Source organism: Balaenoptera physalus, assembly GCF_965194825.1.
Source record: "Balaenoptera physalus genome assembly, chromosome: X".
In the NCBI taxonomy this organism is placed as follows: domain Eukaryota; kingdom Metazoa; phylum Chordata; class Mammalia; order Artiodactyla; family Balaenopteridae; genus Balaenoptera; species Balaenoptera physalus.
Genome location: NC_138903.1, coordinates 108512256 through 108534882, shown reverse-complemented (window position 1 = coordinate 108534882; position 22627 = coordinate 108512256). Strand labels below are relative to the sequence as shown.

The 22627-nt window shown below is 36.3% G+C and overlaps 1 protein-coding gene, 1 long non-coding RNA gene and 1 pseudogene across 6 annotated transcripts in view; 2 read left to right on the top strand and 1 right to left on the bottom strand.

Annotated features, from left to right (window-relative positions):
• The window catches only part of LOC309652823, a 152248-nt gene that overhangs the window by 32129 nt on the left and 97492 nt on the right, over positions 1-22627 (top strand). The window lies entirely within an intron of this gene.
• XIAP (X-linked inhibitor of apoptosis) overlaps positions 803-22627 on the bottom strand; it is a 44362-nt gene continuing 22537 nt past the window's right edge. For 3 of the 4 annotated variants that reach the window (XM_082446831.1, XM_082446832.1, XM_082446833.1), the window contains 6 exons: positions 19930-20838; positions 18723-18822; positions 16977-17055; positions 15109-15151; positions 11338-11538; positions 803-5312 (listed from right to left, as the gene is read on the bottom strand). In XM_082446831.1, the coding sequence (XP_082302957.1) occupies positions 5119-5312; positions 11338-11538; positions 15109-15151; positions 16977-17055; positions 18723-18822; positions 19930-20806 (1494 nt within the window). In that variant the 5' untranslated portion in view covers positions 20807-20838 and the 3' untranslated portion in view covers positions 803-5118. The remainder of the gene's footprint in view (positions 5313-11337; positions 11539-15108; positions 15152-16976; positions 17056-18722; positions 18823-19929; positions 20839-22627) is intronic. The other variant, XM_082446834.1, reaches the window with a different exon arrangement.
• Positions 7557-11330, top strand: LOC309652822 (annotated as a pseudogene). Its single transcript has one exon. The product of its transcript is annotated as an uncharacterized misc_RNA (transcript).

Below are 22627 nucleotides of genomic sequence, written 5' to 3'. Positions count from 1 at the left end.
GAGAGTCCTAGATGAAAGAAGACTGGCAAAATGTTATTTGTTGAAGCTGAATGATGATTACCATGGGGCTCATTGTATTTCCCTTTCTACTTTTATGTAAGTTTGAAAATTTCTGTAAGAGAAAGCTTTGAAAATTCACATCTTCATCAATATTCATTGAAAGTGTAGTTGACATGTACAAAATGTGGACTGCATTTAAAACAAAGTCTTAATGGTGTATCTCAGGTAAGAGTGATAACATAGTCAAGGATTCAATAATCAGTCACTATACAGACTAGGCCTGAAATACAAATCTCAATTTAGGAACTTCCATTGTGGGCAGGCAGGGGTAGGGGAAATAGCCCTCTTCTAAATTTCTCTCTCCCTTTAAAGATCCTTTATTCCCTCACTTTTTATTCCACCAGATTTGCTTGTAGCTTCTGAAACTCTCTGGGCAGCTGCCTCTACAGACTCACAAAAATCCTTCTCTGCTGCCTGCCTCAAAGGGGCAGTGGCTTCTTAGGTCTCTTGATTGTTCAAGCCTTGTTATGGTGACTATACTATATCTTGAGTCAACCAGGCCAATCTTTGTGGGGAGGGGGGGGTTGATATTTTTACACATGTTAAAAATTAACTTTTCATGCACTTATAGAATTCTATAAATTAATGTGAAAGCAGATGTCTTTTTTTTTTTAAATATGATCTGACTTGATGTGTACCTTATTGCCTGGCCCAATGGCATAGGATATATTTAGGAGGTTACATTTTAGTATTTTTAAGTATTTTATTTTCTTCTGAGAAAATGAAACTAAGTAATAAGATATCATTTTAAAGAATACAGCTTTATTGAATAAGTTTTATTCACAGAAAAATAAGCTTTAATCTATGATGACTGCCAGATTTTACAGTAGAAAGCAATTTTCTTAGTTTTCCATACTGATGGAAAGGTTTCTACTAAATGAAAACAGCCATAAAATTATATTCACAAATATAGTACTCTCTCTCACACATTTCACATGATTATTCACAACACTAATACAATGACATAAGAATCAGTCATGTTGTCAGGTTAGATAAAGTATAACAGTAATGAAAAAAATGCAAACTCTTCTAACAAAAATTACATTAAAGCCTTTGTTACATCAAATAAAAAATGCAAATTTGTTGCTAAGTATAGACAGAATGACAAAATATATAGTAATTTTAAATGTTGCATCAATGATACACAAGAATGTAATAAATGCCAAAAAATCTATATGCATTTCTGCAAACTTTAGACTTCAAAATAGAATCTTACCGCCCAAACATTAATGCAGTATTGTACAATTTGAAGCTATATGTATTTAAGATTGTCCTATTGTATTAGTTATAAAGTATCATTTAATATGCAGTGAAGGTTATGGTATACAAGAAAAAATAAACATTTGAGACCTCCCTGGAGAGGTAGCTTGAAGTTTTTCACCTTCAAACTATGTCCCAGTCTGGGCTATCACTAATTAGCTATATAGCTTTGAACAAATCATTTCACCTTTCAGCCTCAGTTGCCTTATCTGTAAAACAAGAGGGATGAATTTAGATACTCTCTAAGGTCTCTTCTAGCTCTGACACCCTATGATTCTATTATGCTGCAAATGAAATTCACATTGTGCTAAGTGTACAAGAGTCAAACTGAAACTGATTATCAAAGTGGGAATAAGCCAACTGTTTCTATTAGGAAAGCTCAACTAAATTTGGTAAGAATATTTTTTTCAAGTTATTAAAACAGGAATTTAAAGATTTTTAAGGACTTGACCTACCTGTTCATTGTAATTTGCATCTTGACTATGACAAACAACAGAAAAGATGAGTAACAGTCACTGAAAGAGTTATCACCTAAGTTTTAGCCCATATTTCCAGAGTCAAGGCATATCCACGGAAGGTAAAAGAGTGTTAGGTAGGGAATTAACATTTATAACAGGTAATTTACACATATGGCCTCCTTGAACTCATAACTTTGTAAGACACGTACTATTCTCATTTCACAGATGAAGAAATGGTTACCTCTTTTTTTCTTTTTTAAAGCAGATTTGGCTAAAAATAACCATATTTGTCAAATATTCCCTCCTGTTTTCTTATTTTTCTAATGGAAATGATACACAACCTATCCTACTTCTCCCACCCCTCCACCCCTTTTCCCCATATTCAACAACTGGGTGAGCAGGAAATAAAACAATGATTTTGGTCTAAAGGGTACGATATGTGGAACTAATGCTGTGGTGGTAGTCTCCATTCAGAGTTCAAAATACCAATTTTATCCACTAAAATGAAAACAGGAAAAAAACTACCAACATTTAAATAATATAACAACAAAAGATCGTAATACACAGGGCCAAATCACATCATATACATTCACTACACCCATCCTACCCCATCTTAGCCCCAAACCAAAGGGAAAAAAAAATAAAAACAAACAAAAAATCTAGTAGGAAAGGCAATACAAAGCTACTAATTAATAAACTGGAATTTATTTTATAAACACTAAACCCATTTCTCAAAAATTAAGACAAGGCTTTTGATCAGCACACCAGATTATTACGAATAAAGATAATTATTTATTACAAAACAACTTGACTCTTCGCATGACTAAAATGTAGTAAAATAGGTGGTGCCTTTTGAAATCTTAGAGTGAACTTTATACAGAAAAGGAATGTCTACATGTAGATACTGAGAACTATTTTGGGAAGGGGAGGCAGAGATTTGGATCTGGCTATATTTTTGACCTTGCAAGTGATCATTCTTTGCACAATTAGATGGGAAGGATCCAGGGCTTTTCATAGTGCAAACACAGACAAACACTGGTAAGTCTTTAAAAATTTGATTAGAAGTTGGAGTGCTGAGTGATTTAAGAACCTGAAGCAACAGCATTTCTAAACAATTCTTAAAATAAACTTGTTAGCCACATCAGCTTCATGTATTAAATTTCACAACTCATGGGGAGAAAAAAGGTCTTGCTTAACTCTAAACATACAAGTTTTAAAAGAGTTTTAATGAACTGAGGCTTCCAGAACTGGAAAAGCCTTATGTTAAAACAATTCAGTCCTTGGCCAACAACTAGATTGAACTAACTACCTGACTTGGAGCTGACGTGTCCTGGAAAACACATTTTTAAAACTTTAACACTTTTCTCCCCTTGTAATTTAAGTTTAAATTTAAAGCTTAGACTATACATGTAAAATTTAACTTAATGAATATATAACTAAACCTAAGTAGAAGAAAGTGCAAAGGTAAAGAACTGAGGATTTACATAGTAAAACAAAAACAGGGCAGTCATTATTTGATTTTAAAAATTCTCATTTAAATTTGCAGTGCTTTAAATGAATATCAAAGTAGTAATCAACAGAGGTTAAGAGACCATAATACTCTTTCTCTTAGAAAATACAACAAAAATATAACTTTTAACAGTTCCACTCTCTAACTTTTCTCTACAGTAAAATGCCTCACTCACCTCTACAACAGGTTGTTGTGAGAATCTCTGCCTGGGTGTTCTATGAAGCATTTTTAAACTTTCATTTTCTTTTTTAATATATACTGGTTCTTATTCAAGTTTTATTTTCTCTTTAATATTCAAACAACTATTCTTCTTTTCATGTCAATATTTTATAATTTCCAAGAGGTTTTTAAGTATCTTGAGAGAACATTTATTTCAGAAGTATCTACTACTATTACTAGACAAGAAAACAAAAAACTTAGGTAAAGACTTGACATTTTGTCCTATATACATCTTAATCATCCTAAAGGTAAAAACGCACATGAAACTTTAAGATACAAGATGATATGAGAATCTCAACATGGAAAGCTGTCACTATAACTACGAGCAGTGTACAAACATGCTTCTACTTTTACCTACATAAGCTGACAGATGTTTAAAATACTGGGTTAACGAAGATCTTTTAGTAAAGTGACTTAGGCAGGCTTAAACTAGCAAGGATTAAGGATGAATCCTTACTAATTAATTGGAAGATCTGAGACATATTTTATATTTCATTTTACAAAATCAGGAATATTTATTTTGAAACAAGAGAAAAAGACATGGTCTACCTGTCAGAAAACTACCACTCAGAAATATTTTTCATCCACAAAGCAGGAAAAACATATAAACATTTAAATTTCACATTGGCACCAAAAAGGTTAACTGCCCTGCCTTCTTGGATTAGAAAAACTGATGCTGAGCAGTAAGTAGTTTTGCAGGCGTTTGAACATGCCTAAGCCTTTAAATCAGTAAAATACTTTCTAAAAATTCTGATTACAAAAGTAATACAGACTTATAAAAAATTCAAACAGAACAAAATAAAAAAAGTGAAAGGTCCCTCCCTGTAAAGCCCCTCTGGGACCCATCCCCCCCCCCCAAAGAAACCACATTTAACAGTTTGGTGCCTGTCTTTCCAAATCTTCTGTTCTATACGTATATAAAACACACACACCTCACTTGGCTCATTCTATACAGTGTTTTGCCACTTGATTTTACACTTAATATACCTTTGACATCTTTCCATGTCAGTACATGTAGGCTAGATGGTATTCAATCATTAAATACCCTTTTAACAATGGCAAAACCATTTTTAAAAATCATCCACCCAAGTACATGTGTATAATTTTAAAAGAAAATGGACAAAATCCTAAAACACAAACATCTAAAAATAATCTCTATCTTTCTACCAGTGTAGAATAGTTCATTCCTTTTTCACACAAAACAAATTATGTGATTGGGGAGATTAACTCTAATCTGTACGTTTACAAAGAAGGCTCCATTTGTTAAGCCTATCTAAAAAGGATGAAAAAGTCAGTTGATTAATTCACTTACATTTAGAAATCTAAGTCAGTATACTACAAATACACATTGTGATCAGTTATAATAATATGATGCTTCTTAGTCTAGGGTTTCAATTAAATAACAGTGAAAAAATAGGACAGATAATACAGCTAAAATCCTGAAAAATCCAGAAATTCAAATTTTAGATTGCTAACTATAACATCACAGTTTACATTTTTTTCCTACTTGGTAGCAAATGCTAATGGAATTCAATGTTGATTTCTTAAAGTTGGTTCACATCACACATTCAATCAGGGTAATAAGAATATAACACGTCTACTGTAGTTAGATTAAGACATAAAAATTTTTTGCTTGAAAGTAATGACTGTGTAGCACATGGGACATTTGTCCACTGCTTCAGCACACTGTTTACAAGTGACCAGATGTCCACAAGGAATAAAAACTACAGCAATATTTCTATCCATACAGATTTTGCAAAGCTTCTCCTCTTGCAGGAGCCTTAGCTGCTCTTCAGTACTAATCTCTGTACAAAGAGAAAAAAAAAGTGTTAATTTTAGACTTTCTTAGTTGTTTAAATTCACTGAAATAATGTGAACCCCTACTATGTGCTAGACACTAATCAAGTGTTGGGAGATAGGATGACTCACATATGGCATCTGCTCTTAAGTAGTTCGCATGCTAGTGGGAGAGAAAGACGTGAGCTGAGGCTACGGAGGTAAGCACATAGTGATAAGTGCTATAATAAAGTTACATACAAAGTGCTCTGGGACAAGACCACAGAACAAGTTCTTCTGTTCAGACTAGCTGGGGAAGGCTTCACGGGTTGGCGGCTGTTGGATGGGGGAGGGGGAAGTGGAAGAGTGACATTTAAAAATAGCAATTCGCTAAGCAGAGAAACAAGGCTTAGGTAAAAGGAGTAGCATATAGAAAAGGCATGGCTTATTCCAGAAATGGAGGGATGGATTCGAGGGCCACTTCTGAAGTGGGACAAGTAGGATTTGGTGACTGGATTTGAGGGATGAGGAAGAAAGGAAATAAAGTCGATTTCAAGATTTCTAGCATGGCTGACAAGGGGATGGTGATGCCAATAGGAAATATAAAAGGAGGTACAGGTTTGGGATTTTCAAGATTTTTTGAGGTGTTTGCACAGCATCCATATAAAAATGTTCAACAGGCAATCGGAGAGTCAAGTCTTGAGATCAGAAGAAGTCAGGGCTAAAGATAGAGATTTGGGTGTCATCAATACACAGGTGGCACTGAAGTTCTTGCTTAATTCAGCCTTTGTCAAACTAAGTTTTGTGAAATGTTAACTAATATGCCATAGAAATGTGTTTCACTGTCATATATAACTATAATGACAACAACATCAACAACAGCAGCAATTAACAGTAATATAGCACTTCTACTATGTGCTAGGCACTATTCCAAATGCATTACATATTATAACAACCTTTGTAATCACTGTATACCAGTGTATACCAAATTTAGCCTCACATGAGAATCACTTGGGGCATTTTTTTAACAATAGATTCCTTGGCCCCATTCACTGAATCTAAAATTTATGGGGTTGAGCACACTGGCATTTGGGAACCATGACTATCAAGTTCAGGGCAGTGTAACAAAGCATATATGCCCTCTTAGAAGTTCAAAATGCATTTCCCTATTTAACTACAGAGTTCATTTTTCATGGCATCTCTTTTAACATTCTGGGAACACTATTCTGAAAACAAGTTTGGGAAACAGTGGTCTAATTTTATTCAACAAATACTTACTGAACACTTAGCTAGGTTCTAGGCATTAGAGATAGAACAATTAACAAATATATAGACCCTGGGCTCCCAATCATTCATAGACAAGTAAGGAACACAAGCAGACAGGAAATTATAATACAGTGTGATGATAAAAAGTAATTATACTGTGTTACGAAGAACACAGGAAGGGTGTCCGTGCACACACACATAAAGGGGAGGCCTCCCAGAAAAAATTATACCTAAACTGGGTCCTAAAGGATGAGTAGGAGTAAAGTAGGAGAGGGAGATGGCCTTGGGGGACAGAAGCAATGGGAGAAGAGGGTTCTGGGCAGAGGAAATGACATAAGCAGGCGCCAAGGAGAGAGACAGAACTACGCCTGCAAGTGCACAGGTAAGGCTTGGGAAGAGAATCTGAGGGGGAAATAGCATGACATTAGGCTACAGAAGGTTAGCAGGAGCCTGATCATGAAGGATTTGGCAACCCATGTAAAGGAGTTTGGACTTGACACCGAGGACCCCAGGAGCCAGTGAAGAGTTTTAACCTGGAAAAAGATATCAGAATTGCTTCAGAAAGGTTTTCTTGATTAGCGGTGGAGAAAAGGATTATATAATATGTTTTTTCTTAAAAGGCAACTTCCTGGGCATAATCAAAACTCAAACATGGAACACAGAGATAAGAAGATAAACTGCCTGCCCCCAAGAAGCTTGTCTAATGGGCAGGAGAGAAAAGAAAACAGTTCCAAAATGATGTTACAATTGCTTTAACAGCAGAGAGAGTAGAGGGAGCTGCAAACTCTGCTATGGGTATTGGAGAAAACTTCAAAGAAGTGACCTTTGAGCTGAGCCTTGAAGGATGAGTTCAAGAAATGGATTTAAGGAACTGGGGGTGGAGTGGGGCATCAGATGAGGTATACAAACAGGAAAAAGGCATTCGGGGCATAGGAAACAACAGAAGTAAAGGGATGGCATTATAAACTGATTTATATGGAAGCATCTGACCAAAAAAGTCGGAATAAAGTATATATTCATGCCATCACCAAGACTGTGGTAACCAGTGCAAGCTAGCCTGCCAGAGGAATATGGAAAAGCAGAGTGACTTGGTTAAGGGAAAGCACTTGAGATAACAGGCTTTCTGCTGCCGTCCATAAGCAGAGGGACTCGGCGATCATGCAGCAGAAGCAGAAAAAGGCAAATGAGAATGAAGAACCCAAGTAACTTCATGTTCAATCCTCTTGCACTTCTCCTGTGTGCCTGGAGCCAGTCCCACCATGCTAGAGTTTCCTCCTGTAGTGCTCACAGGTCCCAGCACGGCATTCCCTTTGCCCTGAGTCTACAGCAGGTCTCTTTTGTGCTTCCTTCCCTTCAGGTAGTCTCTCTACACCTGGGCCAGTCCTGGGGGTAAGGGGACTACCCCTTCCCAGTGTTTTTTAAAAGTAGCTTTGTAATTCCAAGAAAAATAAAAAAAAGGAAGACAATTAAGTAATTTACACATTACTTTTGGATGTAATGCCACAATGAATAAAAAAGGACACTGGATCAGATACCTCTAGTAGTCGAATTTACAGAGACAGAAAGCAGAATGGTGGTTGCCAGGGGAGGGGGAAATGGGAGTTGTTGTTTAATAGGTAAAGAGTTTCAGTTTTGTAGATAAAAAGAGTCCTGGAGATTGATTGCACTACAGTGTGAATGTACTTAAAACTACTGAACTGTACACTTAAAAATGGTTCAGGAGGTAAATTTTATGTGTATTTACCACAATTGTTTTGTTTTTGGCTGCGCTGCGTGGCTTGCTGGATCTTAGTTCCCTGACCAGGGCTGGAACCCAGGCCCTCAGCAGTGAAAGCACCAAGTCCTAACCACTGGACCACCAGGGAATTCCCCACAATTTTTTAAAAAGTAAAAAAAAAAAAAAACAAGAAAAAACAGGAACACTGGACCAGAAGTCAGGAAACCTGAATTCTACTCCCAACTATCTGAGTGACCTTGAGTAACAGCATATCTGCACTTCAGTTTTCTCTGAAGTAATGAAAATTTTATATGATCTTTAAGGTTCCTTTCATTCCGATTGTTTGTGATTCCATGTTTGCAGACCACAATGGATGAAATGTCATGCCTACCAAACAGATATCATCAACTCCACTTTTCCTACCTTATTTCAGGCTTGCATACAGACACTTACTTGAGATGGTGATGGTCTGGGCATTCTTTCCAGACTAATAGTTTACCTTTGGCAATTACTTCCCTCTAGCCTTTAGAGTAACTATTGGGTTCTTTCCTTTCCTGAGGTACCTTTCCCCTTCTACTTCCTACAAGGCCCCCTTCTAGGTCGGGAGGTTCTGGCACATAGCAATAAAGGCAACAGCTAGATAATCTTTGATGTTATTTGCTAATATTTTTACTACATTATTTTAAACCACTTCTAGAATAAACTGATGTTATTAATGTTCCTATCAGAGCAGATTCATGTGGAAAGACAGACTGATAAGAAATGTGTATGGTTTATTTGATTTTTACATTATGTTCTGTAATATACACATAAGGATTAAAGCAAGTGCCTTAGCACACACATGAAGTAAAGGGCTTTATATCATACTATGTTGTTTTTAAAAAGAAAGAAAAAAAGATACTAATTTGGTACTATCTTTAGAAGATGGGGGTATTCTCTGTCACAGAGCCAATGGGATAAAAACTAGTATTGAATCTAGGATTTCTCAATGAGTAACAATAACATTGTACTTTTTTCTAATAACTTCCATCTGCTTTATTTCAATTAGGCCCACCCTCTATTTTGTATAGAATTAGAAGATTCTTAGTGCCAGTCTTTCCTCATCAGCTTTTGGGAAGAGAAATAGACAGCAGTCCTCCATGAGAAGACAGCCTGTAACAATTACTTGCCTCTCAATTTTGTGAGACTAAGGAGCGATCAACTGATGAATTCTAACCTGTGCCCCTGAGAGCTGGCATTTGTTTAGGCTCTCCTTCCCACACTACCCTGGCTTGTAGTCTCAGTAATAAGAACCCCCCACCAACTCCTGTTGGATAGAGGACAAACATGCCCCAATGCACTCTGTCCCTTGTTCTCTTCCTACTGCAACCCACTAAATCTTTCTGTTGTAAACACCTTCAGGTATAAAAACTAACACCTTATCGTCAAACTTAATTAAGCTTCAGTTGTAGTTACGGGGAGAATGGCACAATCATTTGTATCACAAGTAAATGGTTTGTTTCACCATCACCAAGACACATGGAGCTATTATAGGTTTTAAATACATGCATCTTTAAGGAAAATATGCTTTCTGCTGAATCTTTTACATCAACTAATGTAATTTAAAACATCATTAATGTTATACTGTTTTATGACTTATGTAATTATCTGAATAATGTTTCAAAAGCATCTGAAATAACCTAAAGATCAAAAGGGTCTTTAAGGTAAAAAAGAAAAAAGAAAAAAAGTGAACTTTTAGGTTCATTAGCCCTTGGAGAATTCTCATCTTTTGATACAGGTGGTCAAAAGCTTAGAGTTATAATAAAGTACCCCAAGAATGTATTCAGTTTGAAACCTTTTCTTTAACCTCCAATGTTGTTGGCAAGCTCTAGAGTAGCTGTCATCCTTAAAGGAGAAACTTGTATTTTTTATCTTTTTTTTTCCTAAAAGGAGGTTATATACTTCTCTTCTACATTATTTAATACACTTTCTATATATGATTCATAGTATTAAGATGCCATTAATTCAAGTTCTATTTAGCAATATGACCCCTTTATATATTTACATCATATGAAAAGTTGCAGAACACTCTAAATCCAAAGAGTTTCAACTACAAAACTTATAGTCTACACACAATGATAAAAGTTAGTCTTTGTTGTTCTTTATCTAAAATAGAGCACAAACTCACACTTTTAAAATGAATGGATCACTGGATCTTACTTGGACCCTGAGTAGAACAAATGAACTGTAAAAACAGTTTAAGACAATGAGGAAAATTAAAACCAACTGAATTTCAGATGATATGGAATTACTGTTAATTTTGTTAAGTGTGACAATAGTATGTTATGGGCTAAATGTCTGTCTCTCCAAAATTCATACGTTGAACCCCTGACCCACTGTGTGATGGTACTTGGACGTGGGGCCTTTGGGAGGTAATTAGGTTTAGATGAGGTAATGAGGATGGGACTCCATGATGGGATCAAGGTCCTTATAAGAAGAGGAATAGAAAGCGGAGTGCTCTCTCTCTTGGCCATGTGAGGACTTAGAGAAGGCAGCCATCTGCAAGCCTGGAAGAGAGTCTTCACCAGGAACCAAATCTGCCTGCACCTTGGTGTTGCACTTCCCAGCCTCCAGAACTATGAGAAACAAATGTCTGTTGTTTAAGCCACCCAGCTTACAGTACTGTTATAACAGTCTGAGCAGATTAACACACAGTATTAAGGTGACGTTAAAAGAAGTCCCTATCTGTTAGATATTTATTGAAGTATTTATAGGTAAATGATATATAGGATGTCTGGGATTTACTTTGAAATACTACAGCAAAGAAAAAAAGGTGGGGGAAGAAGTGAAACAAGATTGGAAAAGTGTTGACAATTATTGAAGATGGTCAATGCGTACGTGAGGGTTCATTATACTACTCTCTCCACTTTTGAGTATGTTTGACATTTTTCATAATAAAAAGTTTTAAAAAACATTTATCCTAAGGGGAATATGAGAGGAGGGAAATGAATGGGCCACAAAGTCATGTAAGATACTATCCATAATGAAGTGATGTTAGGTGTGTTTTGCTTTTTAAAAACAGGCATGCGTACCTTTCTGTAATGAAGTCTGACCTGATTCATCTTGTGTATTGTCTTTCTGAGCACTCACTAGATCTGCAACCAGAACCTCAAGTGATTTATAGTTGCTCCCAGATGTCTGAATTTTTTCCTCCATTATTTTCTTAATGTCCTTGAAACTGAATCCCATTCGTATAGCTTCTTGTACCATAGGATTTTGGAATATGGTATCATCTGAAATGAAAATTGGTGAGGAAAAAGATCATAGAGTTTAATTATTTTCATTAACACAACTCAACAGCAAAGTATAATTAAAAAGAAAAATTTAAGCAACAAGCAAAAAATCAAAACCAGGGACTCCCCTGGTGGTCTAGCAGCTAAGACTCTGTGCTCCCAATGCAGGGGGCCCAGGTTTGATCCCTGGTCAGGGAACTAGATCCCACATGTTGCAACTAAAAAAAAAAAAAAAAATCCCGAGTGCCGCAACTAAGACCCAACGCAGCCAAATAAATAAACAACAACAACAATAAAAAATCAAAACCAAACCACCAAACCAAAGCTGCTTTGGGAAGAGGATTTAGAAATACTTGGGGCATTGAAGAATCACTTTCAGAATCTTAAAAGTTGAAAATGCAATGAGTATGTATTTTGTAGCATTATGAATTGAGATTAGGTGCTTTAAAGACTACATGAACAGTACAAGATAAGGTAAAACAGATAAGAAAAGGGTTAAGTGCTTCAAAAATCTGAAAAGTGTGGATGTCTTTAGTGAATCACCAGCAATTATTTTGAAAAAATCATGGGAAATAGAGGAAGACCCAGTCTTTGACCTTGAATGTATCAGTTTCCTATCTCTCTGACTTAGTTTCTGCAGCTGGGGGTGGGGGGTGGACTAGATAAGGCAAGAAAGTAAATAGAAAGTCACTTTAATGACACTCAAAGTAGGAATACAGATTGTGTAGTGATGTGCTAAAAGAGGAGACTTCTCCTCTTACTCATCAATTCTACTCTTTGGTATTTTTTTTTTTTCTTTTCCATGCCGCACAGCTTGCAGGATCTTAGTTCCCCGACCAGGGACTGAACCTGGGCCCCGGCAGTGAAAGCGCCAAGTCCTGACCACTGGACCGCCAGGGACTTCCCCACTCTTGGGTATTAAAAATGAGTACATATATCCACCAAAGACATACACAAGAATATTCACAGCACTGTTATTTGTAACAGGCCCAAACTGGAAACAACTCAAATGCCCATCATCAGGTGAATGGATAAGTAAATTCTGGTATATTCAAATATTACACAGCAAGAAAGAAAAATGAACTACTGCCACAGACAACATGGATCAATCACATAGATATGATAAACAAAACATCATCATAATGATGAACCAGAGACAAAAGAGTGCATACTGTATGATTACATTTTTAAGATGTTCAAATCTCATCTATGGTAACAGAAGTCAGAATATAACTTGAGGGTGGATATTGATTGGGAAGGGGCCTGAAGGAGCTTTCCAGGGTGGTGGAAATGTTCTATATCTTGATCTGGGTGATGGTTAGATGGACCTCTACCTCATACCATATACAAAAATTAACTCAAAATGGATGAAAGACCTGAATGTAAGAGCTAAAACCATAAAACTCTTAGAAGAAAACACAGGTGACCTTGGATTAGGCAATGATTTCTTAGATATGACACCAAAAGTATAAGCAACAAAAAACAGACAAATTGAACTTCATCAAAATTAAAAAGTAATATGCTTCAAAGGACACCAACAAGAAAGTGAAAAGACAACCCACAGAATGGGAGGAAATATTTGCAAATCATATACTTGACAATGGACTTATATGTATAATGTATAAAGAACTAAAATATAAAGAACTATTACAACTCCATAATAAAAAAAAAGTAACCCAACTAAAAAAAGGGCAAAGGAGATGAACAGACATTTCTCCAAAGAAGACATACAAATGGCCCATAAGCACATAAAAAAATGCCCAACATCATTAGCTATCAGGGAAATGCAAATCAAAACCACAATGAGATACGCTTCACACACCACTAGGAGAGCTGTAATAAGGAGACAGACAACAAGTGTTAACAAGGATGTGGAAAAACTAACTGAAACCCTCATACACTGCTGGTGGGAATATAAAATGGTGCAGCCACTTTGGAAAACCGTCTGGCAGTTTATCAAAAGTTTAAACATAGAGTTACCACATGACCCAGCAACTCCATCCCCAAACATATACCCAAGAGAATTAAAAACATATGCCCACACAAAAACTTGAACACAAACGTTCATAGCAGCATCAGCATCATTCATAATAGCCAAAGAGTGGAAACACCCCAAATGTCCACTGACTAATGAATGGATAAACAAAATGTGGTATTATCCATATAAAGGAATATTTTCCACCATAAAAAATAATGAAGTACTCATATATGATAAGGGTTGAACTTATATGACTGGATGAACCTTGAAACCACACATTATTATTCCATTTATATGATATGTCCAGAATAGGCAAATCCATAGAAACAGAAGTAGATAAGTGGTTGTTTGTGCTTGGGGGTCGAGGGGCTGCAATGGTGAATGACTGCTAAGGAGTATGGGGTTTCTTTCTGGGGTTATGATAATGTTTTGCAATTAAATAGTAGTTATGGTTGTACAACCCTGTGAATATACCAAAACCCACTAAAGTGTATACTTTATACGGGTGAAATTTTTGCTGTATGAATTATATCTTCATTTAAAAACACTAATCCTAAACCAGAGCAAGAGTCTTACTAGTCATAAAAGGAATAGTATGCAGTATAAGGATGATTATTATCAAGAAATGTTATAGAATCTCTGTTTCTGGATAATTTCAAAAATACAGGCTTGAAAAAATGATTTCTTAAACTACCATTTATGCACATTACAAAACCTTAATCAAATAGTATCAAAGTGGCTCTCCTTCTCTAGCATACGTATGAATATATATAGTATTCCCTTGCCTTCTAATCCTTAAGATACTAAATAGATGATGTTATGAGTATAGGGAGTCACCTATCATCAGACACCAGACATATTCTAAATTAAACTTTACTATTTTTGAAACATGATGCCTAGGTTGAGAATGAGATCTGTAGTGTGATGTAGGATTCAGAAGACCTTCTTTACAGTCCTAGTTCCAGTAATGCTTTGTAATGTAACCGTGGGCAGGTCACTTAACCTCTCTGTTTCTTCATCCGAAAAGTGGGATAACAATATCTTCTTTGTTTCACATATCTTTCTCTGCACACTTTAGTTTTTAAAGATGTCTATGATGAGTAAATAATCTTTGTGATAAAAATCCTCTACCTCTCTAAAAGGTAATAGGAGGTAAACAAACCAAACCATACTCCTTTGTGAAGAAGCTGGGGAAGGCAAAAAGATGGCATGGAATAAGGAAGCAGGAAGGTTAGGGCTGATCATTGTGATGGCACATTAGTAGAGCACTGGATTCACAATCCTGGCTAACTAAAGAAACCCCATTGACAAAAATACACTTAACGCTTTTTGTGATTTTAACAGAAATAACAATGGACAGCCTACAGCTGTTCCTCTCAAACTTGGAAAAACTGTCTAACCTCTGAACCAATGTTCCCAGTATATAAATATCCAACTTAAATTTATAGGCACTTCATTAATTCTTAAGTCTATAGCAATCTCATCTCAAAGAAATATACCTTGAAAGAATCAGTTTACCCTTCCACCTTATAAATAACAAGTATAATAAATTGGCAATGAAATTAAAGTATTTATTTAATAAGAATATTTACCAATTCTTTTAGTTAATGATGGTGTTTTTTCAGCAGTTCTCGTCTAAAATAGAAATATGAATTATAAGTTAGAATTCCTTTTGGTAGAAGACAATTACTTCAATTTGAGAAGTTATGTTAATCATGAGTTTATAAATTAGCTTTATTCCAGTTCAACATATGAATATTCACAAGAGGCATATAGCCTGATGAAGCTAGAAGTTAAAAGATCATCTAACCCAATCCATTCACTTTACAGACAAGAAGCTGAGGCTCAGGGAGATTAAACAACTTGATCGAGGCAATACAGTTCATGGCAGGGCCATAATGGCAACTCTTGTGTCTCATTCTAGTCCAGGGCTCTTTCCACAAAGTACTGATGCCTTGGCCACCCCAGGCCACACTATCAATATAGATACCTTTTTGATATTTTAAATACTGTCTGTGAAAAGTTAAAGACTAGTAGTACAAAACACATTATACAAGTCTAATTTCAGAAGGCTGAGGGATTTAAGTGTTTTAGTTCTTCAAGCCCATTTTCGCCTACAGTGATACTTAAATCAGTTCATCCTGATTCCCTTTTCACAAATTTGCTTTCGCTTAAGAAAAACAAGCACTCTTCAAGATCTCCCCTTTAAGCTCACCATACATTACTGTTTTACTTTAAAATTTTTATTTTATATTGGAGTATAGTTGATTTACAATGTTGTGTTAGTTTCAGGTGTACAGCAAGGTGATTCAGTTTCACATATACATATATCTATTCTTTTTCAAATTCTTTTCCCATTTAGCTTATTACAGAATATTGAGCAGAGTTCCCTGTGCTATACAGTAGGTCCTTGTTGGTTATCTATTTTATTTATTTATTTTAATAAATTTATTTATTTTTGGCTGTGTTGGGTCTTCATTGCTGCGTGCGGGCTTGCTCTAGTTGGCGGCGAGCTGGGGCTACTCTTCATTGGGGTGCATGGGCTTCTCAGTGCAGTGGCTTCTCTTTGTTGCGGAGCACAGGCTCTAGGGGCGCGGGTTTCAGTAGTTGTGGCACAAGGGCTCAGTAGTTGTGGTACAAGGGCTCAGTAGTTGTGGCCTGCGTGCTCTAGAGCACAGGCTAAGTAGTTGTGGTGCATGGGCTTAGTTGCTCCGCGGCATGTGGGATCTTCCCGGACCAGGGCTCGAACCCGTGTCCCCTGCATTGGCAGGTGGATTCTTAACCAGTGCGCCACCAGGGAAGTCCCAGTTATCTATTTTAAATATAGTAGTTTGTATATGTTAAACCCAAACTCCTAATTTAGCCCCCTCCCCACCTTTTCCCTTTGGTAACCATAAGTTTGTTTTCTAAGTCTGTGAGTCTGTTTCTGTTTTGTTAAATAAGTTCATTTGTATCATTTTTGCTCACTGACTTCCTTTTGGTCACACATACCTTCTTTTGGTGTCTTAACACCTCTATCAAGCCTTCTGCCCTGGGAGCGATTCTGTTTCTTCAGGTGATTTTGCATAACTCTCTTCTGAACCATTATATTTTGTTTAGCGATGTAACAGAGTTAATATTTTTTAACAACTACTTTTTAAAGACTGTTTAGGTACACAGTAAAATTGAGGAGAAGATACAGAGATTTCCCATGTACCCCTTGCCCCAGCACATGTGTTCCCTCCCTCATTATCAACATCCTTCCCAGAGTGGCACACTTGTTAAAATCAGTGAACCTACACTGATACGTCATAATCACCCAAAGTCTATAGTTTACATTAGGGTTCACCCTTGTTGTTTTACATTCTATCACCATACATTATTAATCTAAAATACTATACTGTGAATTTTATACCAAGAAATCATTGCAAAACAAATTATGTAATATTTGAAACTATATATTCTACAATATGTGACTTACCAGAGACTCCTCAACTGAATGGGTTAAATGAATATTGTTTATGTATTCTTGTCCCTTCTCTTCTAACAGATATCTACACCTAAACAAATAAAAGGTTAAACTTTAGTAGCTCATAAATTAGTAAAGTATAATTAAAGCTATAACCTCCATCATGTTAATTCCATTAACTTGCTTTTTGATATTTCTAAGGAGCCACAAAATAAAATGTTACTCAATTCCCTATCAAACTATCATTTTAAGGTTAAAAAAATGTTCCCTTTGTTATCCTAATATGCTAATGTCAGTAGAGCAAAAATATCAACTTGAGAACTTTCAGCTTTTACGCAAGTTATTAAATTAGCACCTTGACATTTAAAAACAAGTTTTAAGTAATCTTAATGAGATTTAGAGATTAACCAATTGTACATTTTAAAGGAATTCTTTAGGCTTTCAGCCTTTCCTTTTAAGGCTGTTTAAGGTTAAGATTATTTTCAAATGATCATTCTGAAGTTTTAAGTTGTACTATTTTGTAGGCCAAAAATTCACATCACTGTACACTGTACACATCTGTGTACTTTAAAGAGGCAAGATGGCAAAGAGACGTTTAGAATATGTCATCCTTCTAAGATGCCACTGAGTGTAAGCAGCATGATTATATTATATACTACCACTGCCAATTAAATTATGACCCACCACCAGATGTGTCCTGATTTCAGAGATCTGAAAATGTGACCAACTGTGTGCCTTAGAATCAGTGAGATTCAGTAATATTTATTAGAGGGCGTGATGGATTCTTAAGGAATCTCCTTGGGAACATGGGCTCTCATGCCCAATAGAGCCTACTTCCCGCAGTGGATAAGAATCTGCCTGCCAATGCAGGGGACACGGGTTCGACCCCTGGTCCAGGAAGATCCCACATGCCGCAGAGCAACTAAGCCCGTGCGCAACTGAGCCCGCATGCTGCAACTACCACAATGAGAAGCCCGCACACCGCAATGAAGAGTAGCCCCCGCTCACCACAACTAGAGAAAGCCACACAGCAACAAAGACCCAACGCGGTCAAAAAAATTTTTAAAAATAAAAAAAATAAAGAGCCTACTTCCAACAACAACAAAAGCATACATTCCTTTTTTTAAAAAAAAGTAATTAATTAATTTGGCTGCATTGGGTCATTGTTACTGCACGGGGGCTTTCTCTAGTTGCGGCAAGCAGGCGCTATTCTTCGTTGTGGTGCGCGGGCTTCTCATTGCAGTGGCTTCTCTTGTTGCGGAGCATGGGCTCTAGGTGCATGGGCTTCAGTAGTTGTGGCACACAGGCTCAGTAGTTGTGGCTCACAGGCTCAGTAGTTGTGGCTGGCAGGCTCCAGAGCGCAGGCTCAGTAGTTGTGGCGCATGGGCTTAGTTGCTCTGTGGCACGTGGGATCTTTCTGGACCAGGGCTCAAACCTGTGTCCCCTGCTTTGGTAGGCAGATTCTTAACCACTGCGCCACCAGGGAAGTCCCATACATTCCTAATTTGGTGTTTAGAAATAGAATCATCTGAACATCATAGATATGATACATAAGTAATGAATGGTCACTGGAGAAGGCTTAGGTGTTTTTTTTTAATGTATATAAAGTAGGTGACCCCATTTTTATAAACCTGGTGCGAATTTCAAATGTCAATTGGTGAAGGCAAAAATAGCTGACGTGAAAAGTTATTCAAGTCTTCCCACTGCTTATGTACTGTCCAACTTGCCTGTCACTGAAGGAACATTTAAATACCTTACCCTGGATACCACCTAGCATGTTGTTCCCAAGGGTCTTCACTGGGCTTCCAATCAGTTAGCCCTCCTCCACAGTGAAAGCACTTTACTTTATCACCTTCACCTAAGAAACACACAAGTAAAAATACATGTATTTGTGCAATTACAAGCTTACCCCAAAATATCCTTTTAAATACTATAAAATTAAGCAATTCTAAATTACATGAAAGTCTCATAGCTTAAAAGAAGATATCTGAACTCACATCTAAGTAACAGATAAGATCATTTGAGGAGGAAATACATACTAAATTCACTGATTCAATTTGAGGTATTTTACAGAAGACAAAAATAAAATTTCCCAATTTTTATGTGAAAAATCACAATTGCTTTAACATATGTCATTTGGGGCCATCAATGCTACATTTACTTTTTCAAACTGTGAAACTTTAACAATAAAGTTCAGCATAATGAAATTACAGGATAAGTTTCTCTAAGGTTATAGCTATATGACACTAAACAAACTTTTAAGATTGTTATATGATACTAAGTAAATAAAATATTGAAATAACTTATATTTTGTATTTTGGCACTATTCAATCTTAAAGTAACTGGGTCAGATACATAACGGTATAATTTTTCTGAATATTCCTGGAAGCCATCACACTAATGGCCCTTCCTTCCCTACTGACATGTCTACAGCAGTCCATTTGAAAAGTGCTCATTTTAAGCAATAAGGCACCTTTCGAATATACAGGGCAGCTTTCAAATATATAGTCTATGTACAAAAGGCAGGTATCAATTTTAACATCAGCCAAAGTAAACTCCCTAATGTTAACTCTTCTTACAGGGTTGTTGTGAGGCATAGGGAAAATGCATGTAATATACGTATTGAGCACATATAGTAGGTGTGCAATAAATTATAGTTAGTATTACTCTCAGACCTATTCTTCTATCAGGGATATCTATCATCTTTTGCATGTCATTCTTCTCCAAGACACAATTACATAAAGATAAATATGACTCATAATATGGTAATCTTTTCCATGTAAATTCAGTGGTTATATTACAGAGTCAACATAAGGGTTCACAGAATAATACTAATATAAATAATGATGTCAGCCTACACCTAAATATTTACCAGTTCAGGGGGCAAATAGCATCTATTTACTTTTTAGGAGCCCTGGGATAGTTGGAAAGTTATTTATTAGCCTAATTTTATAATAAAGTTTACCTAAAGCATAAAATCCAGCTCTTGCAAGCTGCTCCTTGTTAACTGAGTATATCCACGTCCCAAATGTAATGATCCGTGCTTCGTAATCTGCCATGGCTGGATTTCTTGGAGGATTTGTTGAATTTGGGAAATTCCTATCAGAACTCACGACATCAGATTCACTTTGAATATTAAAATTCCGGCCCAATACAAAGAAGCAATTAGGAAAGTGTCGCCTGTGTTCTGACCATGCACGATCACAAGGTTCCCAATTTTTCAGTTTCCCGCCACAACAAAAGCATTGTACTTGATCATCAATACCCGTGTAGTAGAGTCCAGCACTAGCTAACTCTCTTGGGGTTAAGTGGGCATAGTCTGGCCAGTTCTGAAATGACTTTAATCTAGCTTCTTCACTACACATGGCAGGGTTCCTTGGGTATATGGTGTCTGATAAATCTACAACCTGTCCAGTTCTCAAAAGATAGTCTGCGTGAGTCTCAGATGGCCTTTCTAAAACAAAATGATTTCTGTTTCCCAGATAGTTTTCAGCTTTGTACTGACCATTTTGGACACCAGGATTTGTAGGCTGTGCAGCATTATTTTCGAAATAAAAGCCATTGATAAATCTGCAATTTGGGGATACTTTCCTGTGTCTTCCAACTGCTGAGTCTCCATACTGCCATCTATCTACTGCTGCATGACAACTAAAGCACCGCACGGTGTCTCCTTCACCAGTGTATAGAAAACCAGCTCGTGCTAGTGTTGATGCTGAAACAGGACTACTACTTGGAAAATTAGCAAAAGTTTTTAATCTATTAAACTCTTCTACAAATTCTTCATCCTTACTGATGTCTGCAGGTACACAAGTTTTAGATCCTTCAAAACTGTTAAAAGTCATCTTCTCTTGAAAATAGGACTTGTCCACCTTTTCTAAAAAGAGAACATTACATTAGGAAATCCAAAAATGTCAAACACAAGCAATATACTTTTGATATTAGGAGTTAACAAATTACCCACTGATGACACAATCTTTAAGAAACATTCTAATTCTAAATACTAGAATTCTACATTACCACATGATTCAGGTTATAAAGTAAAAACTAGCATTTTTGTTTTCTCTTTTAGAGGAAAGTAATATTTAAGCAGGTAGATCAGAACTATTCATTTTTAAGTGCTTATTTTACATAAATATGAAAACTATGTGATGCAGAATATATTAAAATTATTAACCATGCAAAATCATTAATTAGGAAAAACACGAAAGAAGCATAAAATATGCAGATTCTTAAAGTCTATGCATAATTGTTATAATGGATCATTGTATATTCAAGGCATCTAAGTTCAGTTTTTACAATTAAAAAAAAGAATGTTCAGAATATTCTTTATTGATTAGCAAAAGATAAGTTTTATTCACAATGTTGGTTCCAATGTATTCTTTAAGAGCATCAAACGTTTTTGATTTTCATGTATAAACAGAGTCCATTTTTGTTAGAATTGGATCATTTCAAATGTATATAATACTGCCCTCTAGAGGGTGGCTCAGGAAAAATACTAAGTACTTGTAGACCTTAACTGCAGTTACTTTTGCTATCAACTGCCCACGGTCAAGAAACAATCTGTTCAAATGGAAGAGAAGTACTATTGCAGCCTCATTAGAGCTGCCAAATTACAGCTGTGTAATATTTAACCAAGATAAAATACTAAAAGGAACTGGTTGGATTATGAGAAGAGTGGCCAAGATAATTTATCCTCCAAACCTGAACTCTTTTGAAAGTGAAAAATGATGCTACTAATAATTACATTGGGACAAGAGGCACAAATCAGGGTTGCCCCAGGCAAACCTGGTTCTCTAGAACCTCACACTGTTCCTGACACTGTGTTCAGTACATGCTTGCCAAATGCAAAATGAAAGAATGGTCACAATGACTCTGTCTCTACTTCATATGTATAGTAACTGATTTCTTGGGAAGAATTAGCAGCTCTTTTGGCCTTATGTTGGCACAATATGTCTTGGAACATCATCTCTCTTGGAGTTAATGTTCAACAAAAGGCTTCTGTCTTGCAGGCTGGCAATGGACTTCAGTCTTTCCTGGACCCAATTTACAATGGTATGAATTCATATACACCTCAAGAGCTGAGTTATATCTGCATACAACAATTTTTGGAAGACAGTCTCCATGATTTTTGATTATTGTTTCCCAGATGTCTGAAAACATTCCAACACTAGCTTGAAGACTCTTTGTTGAATCAGCATAAGCTAGATGACAAAAACCATGGTTCAAAGAAACCAAGGCTGGCTGATAGGCTAATGAGATAAAATAGGGATATGTGTAAAGTCTTATATTCTGACTTAAAAAATCTGTGGTACAACTAAAGGAAGATGGAATCTTGGTTTGGAAAGAAGTCATGTGAAGGGAAACCTCCAGATTAAAGTCTTGGGATTTGAGTTAATTACAAACTCATCATGAGCCAACATTACATGGCAGCTAAAAAACTTGAAGTAACTTCAGTCTGCATTAACGTCCAGGTGTGCAACATCCAGATTCAGTTCTGCTACATACTGAGTATTATTTTTAATTCTGAACACATTTTAGAAGGGACATTAACAAAGTATAACGTCCATAGAGAGCAATCAGGATGATGAAAATGGTATCCTATGAAGAATAGTTGGAAGAGTCAAGTATTTATCTCAAAGGGAAAAGAAAATTGTAGGGAGAGG